At 36.6% G+C, this 9,309-nt stretch overlaps 2 protein-coding genes across 3 annotated transcripts; both read left to right on the top strand.

The window, feature by feature from the left end:
• The first annotated feature begins 915 nt into the window (after nucleotides 1-915).
• LOC115974592 (cytoplasmic tRNA 2-thiolation protein 1) lies at nucleotides 916-7,132 on the top strand. Of its 2 annotated transcripts, XM_031095008.1 has the most exons (11): nucleotides 916-976; nucleotides 1,851-1,983; nucleotides 2,482-2,596; nucleotides 3,643-3,785; nucleotides 4,412-4,531; nucleotides 4,790-4,902; nucleotides 4,982-5,074; nucleotides 5,178-5,218; nucleotides 5,522-5,588; nucleotides 5,677-5,788; nucleotides 6,464-7,132. In XM_031095008.1, the coding sequence occupies exons 2-11, from the start codon at nucleotides 1,879-1,881 to the stop codon at nucleotides 6,626-6,628; spliced, it is 1,074 nt and encodes a 357-aa protein (XP_030950868.1). In that variant the 5' UTR covers nucleotides 916-976; nucleotides 1,851-1,878; the 3' UTR covers nucleotides 6,629-7,132. The 2 variants fall into 2 exon arrangements, with proteins under 2 accessions (XP_030950868.1, XP_030950869.1); XM_031095009.1 differs by lacking the exons at nucleotides 916-976; nucleotides 1,851-1,983 and adding an exon at nucleotides 2,013-2,134 and having other exon boundaries at nucleotides 2,490-2,596.
• A 1,394-nt stretch (nucleotides 7,133-8,526) lies between these two features.
• On the top strand, nucleotides 8,527-9,309 carry LOC115974703. Its single transcript, XM_031095182.1, has one exon. The coding sequence runs from the start codon at nucleotides 8,598-8,600 to the stop codon at nucleotides 8,928-8,930; it is 333 nt and encodes a 110-aa protein (XP_030951042.1). The 5' UTR covers nucleotides 8,527-8,597; the 3' UTR covers nucleotides 8,931-9,309.

Raw genomic sequence — 9,309 nt, 5'->3', positions numbered from 1 at the left:
GACAAGCATACAAAGGAAGGTCAATAATTGTATAAGTGGAGAGCTAGGATGCAATTCAGCTGATTGTATAAAGAAAGGAGATCCTTCTAGAGGGGGGGACAAAAAAATGAGACGAAACACTAACATTGTGTAGCACTATCCTATGATTAAAACTTGAACAATCCATGAACAACTTGCTCTTCGACCAAACCCAAGGAAGTGTTAATTCTAAAAATCTGTTCTTCTTCCTTGAATTGTCTAACTTTTATGCATCCATCTAAAACTTAAATCATACCAGTACATTAAAGTTGACCTCAAAAGCCTATTCTCTAACAAATTAATTGTATTGGGACGTCTAATCTAAATCCACTATTCTAAGTGGGCTTACCCTGTTGGACCCGCTTACAATTACATTGCAAATTCACACTTTTAAAGTTTCAAAATTTGCATTCTTAGTCCTAACATTACCTAGTGTTTGGTAAAAAAAAAAAGTAAAACCATTTCACCTTCTTCCATTTCATCTATATTAAAAATGAGTTATACTCGTGCCATATAAAGTGGCACAACTGCCACTCACAACTCACCCACGTGACAAGTTGTGAGTGATAGATAGGTGATAGTAGGTCTATCCCTCTACCACTCACAACTCACCATATGAACGAGTTGTGACACAAGTTGTGCAACTTTACTTGGCATTAGTATAACTCATTAAAAATATAATATAAAAAATCTCATCTTCAACTACTTAAAATGATTATATATTGGGATTTGGGATTGAAAAAAGTGTTAAATATGTTTTTTTACATATAAACAAACGATGTAGTTTTAACAAATTTAAACCACGTCATTTTGAAACTTATGAAACAAAATAAAATTTTTTTTTTTTCCAAATTGCATATTTCAATTTAAAAAAAAAAAAAAAAAATCCCAAAACGGTTGGTTCCTTTTTACAGCCAGCCGAATTATATTTATGTTGAGGATTTTCAGAAAAGAAGGGCGGAAACGATGGATCCGGATCCTCTCCATTTCTCTTTGAAATGGAGAGTGTCCATTTCATGGACAGGATCTCTTTAAAATAAATCAACGCTCTAAAAAGTGCCACGTCAATTAAAACTTAAAATACTCAAACTCAACTATGGTTAACCTTTACTCAGTAAACCCACCTGCTCTAACTCATCAAACCCATTTTTTCTGAAAATTTCAAAATCTCTCTCTTCTCCAACTCATCTCCAAGCTTCAGTCTCTCTCTCTCTCTCTCTCTCTCTCTCTCTCTCAACCACAGAGAAGCTTTTGAACCAGATCATGGAGCTAAAATTCACATCCAAATCGCTCCAACGCCAAGCCAAGAAATGCGAGAAGGAGGAGAAATCCGAGAAGTTGAAGATCAAGAAAGCCATGGAGAAAGGCAACATCGACGGAGCTCGAATCTACGCTGAGAACACAATCCGGAAACGCACCGCGCAGATGAACTATCTCCGCCTCGCCTCTCGCCTTGACGCCGTCGTGGCCCGTCTCGACACGCAGGCGAAGATGTCCACAATTTCAAATTTTCAAAATTGTGGCTTGATTTTTTTTACTAAAAAGCTTTGTTTGGTTGCTGGAAAAACGATGGAAAAAAAAAAACTATTGCAGCGGCAATGGCAGGGCTGAGAAAGAGTGGAGCTTGGAGATGGGTTTGAGAAGAGAGAGATTTAGAAAAAAATGGTTTAGAGTAGGTGGGTTTACTGAGTAAAGGTTAACCATAGTTGAGTCTGAGTATTTTAAGTTTTAATTGACGTGGCACTTTTTAGAGCGTTGATTTATTTTAAAGAGATCCTGTCCATGAAATGGACACTCTCCATTTCAAAGAGAAATGGAGAGGATCTGGATCCCGGAAACGATCGTGTTAGAAAAATTGAAATGGAAAAAGGCGAGGAGGAAAAGCCGACGAAGGCCGGGTCCCGCTTGTGCTGTATCTGCAATCAGAGAAGGGCCGCTCTCAAAAGACCTAAAACCCTACAGCAGGTGCCTCTCTCTCTCATACAACAACACAAAGTAAATTAACAAAACATGCTGCTATCTTTCATTCAAATCTCTGTTCCTACAAAGCTATATTTGAATCAATTTACCTTGCTCTCTCGATTCCAGAACCGCAGTAATAACCAGAACACACGATGTGAACTTTTACACCAAATTATACTACTACAGTTGTTCCTTCCTGTTTCATCATTCTATGACTTAGTACTGTTTTACTTTTTATATTTATTAGATGTTTGTAATTAAACTGATTGCAAATTGACAAAAATATATATAAATTAATTTCTATAATCTAATTTAATTGACTCTTTTTAAGGAAAAAAAAAATAGTTTAATTGAAGGACAGTCATAATTGAGCTCCAAATTTTTATTTTATTTATTTATTTATTTGTGCTGAAAAGAGATTTATCAAGTGAAAATAGTGGTCCTTAAATAGGAATAAAAAGAGACAGATGATGATAGGGCTGATAAATTTTATGTATGAAGATATGCAGGGAGTGTTTCTATGAGGTGTTTGAGGAGGAGATCCATCAGGTAATTGTTGAGAATCAGTTATTCAAGCCCGGTGAACGCGTTGCTATCGGTGCATCTGGTGGTAAAGGTGAATGCTTGCTTCTTAGCATATTTTATCGTATTCTAGTGACTATGCTTGTTTTTCTTGTTCTATGTATGCTCTGAGTCAGATACAGGAGAAGCACTAGATTTCTTTCATACTGAAAGAACCGAATTTGGTCATTTTGGCCTCGGTGTTACCTAATTCCATATATTTGATTCCTGTGATTTGCATTTGATTACCTCTAAATTTGTTATAGAAAATATTTCTCACGAATATGTTTAGTTAAAATACGTCATGTGAAGAGTGAAGCGACCCTTTTAGCTGACCGTCAGGCAACGTAAGTGAGAGTTTATGGTTTCATCCTAATAATTAAAGGGTCTGACAAAATAGTAACATATCTTATTTTAGCCATGTGAAATGTTGTATGATAAATGTTTTGTAATTAGCATATACTGGGAAATATATTGAGAATGGTCTAGTTAGTCAAAAGACTGGCAATTTGATTTTACTTTTATCAAATAAAATGCTAATGCATGTAGTGAAATGCTAATGTGTGCTTTGATCGTACAAGAGTAACAATGTAACTGTTTGATTACAGATTTGGGGCATATGAGGATTGACCGAATCTGGTCATGTGATGAATCAGATCATCTCAATCAATACACTATTCAGATTATGACATAGGAATAGATATTATTGAGTTTGTCTATACATGTTGTAAAAAAGTTTGTTATATATAAATATCCCTTGTAAAAGAAAGAGATATTAGTTCAATTATGTATTCCACAAAAATTTAGAGGCGCAAGTTGCCCAAAGATAGAGGCAGATATTGAGCAGAAGTAGAATATAGTTTAGCCATAAGGCTCAGTTTTTGCAATTACAGACCAATATGCGAATTTTAAAAGTTATTTTCATCTCCTCTCTGTTAGTTCTTCACTTCTTTGTGTTATGCATGTTGGTACTCCATTTTTGTGTCTTTTGTTGTTGATTATACCATAGCAAGCTGTTGCCCATCCAGCTAACTTGACACGACAACTTATCTGTTTTTTTTTTTTTTTTTAAATCTCATTGCCTCTTTTGCATATTTGCAGATTCCACAGTCCTTGCTTACATATTATCAGAATTAAATCGACGACACAATTATGGCCTGGATCTCTTCCTCTTGTCAGTTGATGAGGGCATTACAGGGTACAGAGATGACTCTCTCGAAACTGTCAAACGAAATGAAATTCAGGTGAGTGGTTCTTTTTTTTTTTTTTTTAATAAACTCTTGTTCATTTTTATTCATATTGTGCTCTTTGTTCCCCCGCAAAGCGGGACCTGTGTGCTTTATGTATGCCCTTTTATTGTGCTTGTTGTAAGTTTTCAATAATGTTTTCTGGGTGATGTCACTGATATGCTTTTTTCCCCCATTCAGGATCTGCCTTTTGTTTCTTTTATTTAACATTTTGAATAAGGAACTTAATAAAGTTGTAATTCTTGTAAAACAATTGTGGTCATATTCTTCCTGAATTTACGAGAAACGTAGTTACCAGCTTCTATAGTTCCAAGTACGTGTGTGTTCACGGTCTTGATCATACAATATTTATCTACTCATAGTTTATTTATGGGCTTGCAGATACGAAGTTAATGTATAAAATCATTATCTTGTTTTTTCTAGTGCTTGAGAGTAGTTGCAGTGCCAGTCTCTTTGTTTGTTCATCATTGTTATAACATGTTGTGTGCCGTTTGAACATCACTCTGAAACTTTGACTTGTTAGTTTCCTTTCCCAGTTGTCTATTTATCTTTTTTGAATATGTTTGCTTTGTCATTTTCTATTATTCTGATGACTGACTCTTATTTTAATATTCCATTTTCAGTATGGACTGCCACTTAAAATTGTCTCATACAAGGATCTGTATGGATGGACGATGGACGAGATAGTGAAGATGATAGGTTTAAAGAATAATTGCACATTTTGTGGTGTTTTCCGACGCCAGGTATAGGACATGACCTCCTCTAAAATTATAGGCACACATATGTTCATCATGTATTTTCGACTAGCCCTGCCATTTATGCTGTTGGTGGCAGACACTTGGCTTTGTGGATTAGCGCTGGGCATGCACACAATGATTTGATATATCAAGCACAATTTCTGTTGTATAATTACATAGTCTTTAACCACAAGGGTTAATGTTTTATCAGTTATGAAAATTAAGTGGGATTTGATTCAATTGATTGATTGCTTTATCTCTAAGGCCCTTGATCGAGGTGCTGCATTGTTGAAAGTAGACAAGGTCGCTACCGGACATAATGCAGATGATATTGCAGAAACAGTTCTTTTGAATATTTTACGAGGTGATATTGCTAGGTGAATACATTTGTCCACTCTTCCATCTTGTTTCTTATAAAGTTTTGTGTATAAACTCATTGATGCTTTTGCTTTGTAGATTGAGTAGATGCACTTCAATAGTCACTGGTGAAGATGGACCAATTCCAAGATGCAAACCTTTCAAGTACACATATGAAAAGGAGATTGTTATATATCCTTGTTATTGAAATTCTCAATGGTTTTGAAAGTCTTGTAATGTGTTATCCTATAAATATTTGTTGGTATTATTTACAAATCCTTAACGAGATATACACGTATGCATATTTCAAGAGGCTGGACTATTTCTCCACCGAATGTATGTTTATTATTCCACTTCTCATGAATACTCTTTTCAATGACTCATTGCAACTTTCTCTGCTAGTTTCCTTGTGCGGTTTATAGGACCTACTTAGCATGTTTCTATCAAACTCTGAATAGTTTTTTGCAGCTTAACAAGTTGCAGTATTTATTTGCAAGTTCACAACTTTTCTTGCCAATGTATAATAGTCTGCAGTAAAGTCAATCAATTACGAGCTGGTCCTTTTTGTGTCCTACCTTTGTTTCTGTTAATTGGGTTTTCAATTGAACTAATTACTGAGTTTTTTTATGGAAACTGCAGGCATTTACTCTCCAAATGCATATCGTGGTTTTGCTCGTGAGTTCATAAAGGATTTGGAAAGAATCAGGTTTTTATTTAGTTGAGACTTTCCCCAATGGTTGGCATTTTAGTTGTTTTATCAGTATGACATATTATCTCTCATGTTACTGATGCAGACCTAGGGCCATACTTGACATCATCCAATCAGGGGAGGATTTCAGGATTTCTACTTTTACAAAAATGCCAGAACAAGGGACTTGTGAACGCTGTGGCTACATTTCAAGCCAGGTAAGTTTTGCTTCTATTTCCATCTAACCAGAAAATTTTGGATACTTATATCTCATGGAATTTATTTATCACTTAGATTCTATTTGCAGCATTGATATGCATATTCCATGACCTGATATGTTTGACCAAAACTCAGTAGTATATAACCCGTGCTTTTGTTGTCTAACGCAAAATTCAAGCTTCACTTTGTTTCCCAATTACAGAAAGATTTTATAAACATGATTTGCAAATGATAGCTCATTTATAAAAGTAGTTATCTGCCTATTAAACAAACATGTGTATTATGGCCTAGAGTGGGGAGAGTTTCTGCAATTACAACATTGATGGAATGCTTTAGTTTTGTTTGGCTATCTTGTGTGAGGCAGCCTCATGTGCAGTAAGAAAATATCAAACACATTTGCTCAGTTATGGCCTTTCTTTTTTCATGATACCAAGTCCTACATTTGCTTGTAATTTTCTTCTGTGAACCAGCACTTCCTTTGGATGGGTCAGGGAATCAATTTGTTATCATTATCCAACATTGCCATTGCCATTTCCATCAGCTTCCCCCCCCCCCCCCCCCCCCTTTTCTCTTTCCCCTGCATGTATGCGCTTTAGGAATGACTGTTCATGTGAACATGCATGTGCTACCCATTAGGGCATCTGAGTATTCATCATCCTTGTGTTATTGTGCAGAAATGGTGTAAAGCTTGTGTTCTGCTTGAGGGACTAAATCGGGGTTTGCCAAAGCTGGGCATTGGGCGGAGTCGAGGCCCTAATAATGATCGTAAGAAGGGAACAAAAGAAACTAATGAAGCAAAGAGTATTGAGAGCAAGCAATGTGGAACTTTGGACTTCTAATGTAGCACGTATAGATCACTTAAAGCTCTCATGAGCTCAGGGTCTGAGTTTCACTTTAAGGCAACAAAAGTGATAGTTATTCAATGCTCTTGGAAGGGATATATCCACCCTGTTGATTGAACTGAGACCGTTGGTCTCGGGACTAAAATGAACAGCACAGAAAAAGAAAAGAAACCAATTAGAGGATAGCATCTTTCTTTTTTATGGTAGAGTTAAATTATGTGGGAAGTCTTTTGGTAGAGATGAATGGAATTAACAGGGAGAAAGTAGAACCTCCCCTTTATTAGTTAGCTGTAGTGATTGTGAAAGTTTCTTTTCTGTCGGCACCAAATCATTTTGTGCAGGATGAAGTCATTTTTAATGGTTACACGACAGTTGTGGTTGTTTTGATTTCTGGATGGTAGTAATTTTATATCTTTACAAATTCTTTTTGCTAGTTATGCAATTTTGAACAATGTAATTTTCTATTTTGGATTTGTTTCAAATATTTAGCTGGGTTTTTTCTGTGGTCAATCTCTCATCATTTTTCTTTGCACTAGCAATGGACTCATTGGTACGCCCATCTATACTCTAGTGTTCTTGGACTCTGGTTGGCCTCATTGCTATACAGAAAGGCCCTGATCTAGCTATCTACCTCAATCGGCACATAAACCAAATGTATCTGGAAGAGTGAAGACATTGCAGTTTTACTTCATTTTCGCAAACATCTTCAGTCATCAGTTGGCGTAAAAAGCATAAGAAATATATAGTGACAAGAATTTTCACAACTGTTGAACCACTATCTTTTGACATGTCAGATACAATAAATCTAATGATGCAATTTTTCACAACTGTTAACGTGATGGATTATGATTAATGATTTAATGTAATCTCATTTGATTATACTAAGAAATTGTGGAAAAGCAAAAAATGTGGTGAATTTTTGGGATTTTTTAGAAAATAACTACAAAACCCAAACAATATCATTAGTTAGGAAACGTTTCAAACTAATTTGGTATCTACCAATTCGAGTTCAAAGAACTCGATTTCTAGGTTTGTTATTATTATTTTGCCAGCAGCTGAGGTGGCCAGAATGTCCACGTAGGCGAGAAATCGAGTCCAATGGACTCGGTTTCTAAGCCTAGAAAACGAGTTCATTGGACTCGATTTCAAAGCCTAGAAACCAAGTTCATTGGACTCGATTTTTATACATTTAAATCAAGTCCTCTGAACTCGGTTTCTTTGTATAAAAAACGAGTAGCATCAGTTCCATCAGTTCCTGTCTCATCACTCTCATCTCACAGCAGCATCAGTTCCCCACAGCAGTAACATCATGTGGGCGTATCGGTTCCCCCACAGCAGCATCAATCCCCAGCCCTCCACGTGTTCGTGGGTCCCAGCTGGACTTGTCCCTCCTTGCCGTGGGGTCTCACAGCTTCTCTATATTGTAAATATATTCTCTATATTCAGAAACTCAGTTCTTCTCTTCAGAAACCTCTATGAAACAACTTTCTTAAACTCACTTGCACTCACAGAACACTCATCTCACACAACACTCTCAGGTAATGTCTTACAAAACGAGTCCAATGAACTCGATTTCTGGCCTACGTGGACCCACCTCAACTGCTGGCAAAATAAGAAACTCGAGTAAAATATACTCGATTTTATAACCCAAAAATCGACCCCTCTGAACTCAAATTGTTAGAAACCAAATTAGTTTGAAACGTTTCCTAATTAATGATATTGTTTGAATTTTATAGTTATTTTCTAAAAAAATCCTGAATTTTTTTTTACGTTTTAACATTGCTAAAAAAAAAAGTGCTCTCTTTCATTCGAACGGTCCAACCAATGGTGCATCAAAACGCACCGTTTCGAGCTGCAACGACTCTCTTACTCTCTTATCCAATAGGACCAATACCAAATATGCAGTCAAATAGTCCAATACTCATTTCAGTTTCAGTTGGGGGTTCTCTCACTCTCAAGCTCAACCATGGCTTCCCCAGCACCGCCAAGCTCAGGCACAGGCACAGGCGTCCAAAACCCTAAGAAATCGCTGGGTTTATTTGCAAACGCAATGAAGCGCAAAGACAGCTTCATTCAGTTCGCCGCCATGGCGGGAATTTTGCTCTTGAGCGCCAGATCGCTGGGCCAGAAGTACCGCATCAAGGACCTCGAGGAGGACACGTCAGCTCTCAGGGAGGAGCAACAATCCGTAACCGAGCGCATGAACAACATCAAGCAATCTCTCCTCCACGAGGCCTCTCTGGACTGCACCGGCCGCTTTGCCGCCAGGCTTCGCCTTCTCTTCTCCGATCAAGACTGATCGGAACCGAAATAGCGATTGTACTGTGAGTTTCGGATTTTGTTGATTTTTGATTCGTTTTGAGTTTAGGGTTTTTACTCCTTAGAGTTCAGTGAAATGTCCTACAGATGATATATAACTATTTGGAGTCTAAAAACCATGAATTTAAAGGCTTTTAGGGTTTCTAAAATTTTTCTCCCATAATCTGAGTTAGCTTCTAAAAACGAAAAAGTTTGTGTGTGATTTGGGTGAGAGAGTAGGCTCTTTTTTTTTTTTTTTCTTCTTTTTTCTTCCTTTTTTTTTTTTGTCTTCTATTTTAGAATATGTTATAATGTAGAATCTTTGTCATTTGATGTTTGGTTTAGGGTGTTATTAATTCTCTAAGAAGATTATTGGGATA

This window comes from Quercus lobata, chromosome 2 (genome assembly GCF_001633185.2).
Source record: "Quercus lobata isolate SW786 chromosome 2, ValleyOak3.0 Primary Assembly, whole genome shotgun sequence".
NCBI classification, from domain to species: domain Eukaryota; kingdom Viridiplantae; phylum Streptophyta; class Magnoliopsida; order Fagales; family Fagaceae; genus Quercus; species Quercus lobata.
Note: the sequence above shows the minus strand (reverse complement) of the source record. Positions and strands in the feature narration are given on the sequence as shown.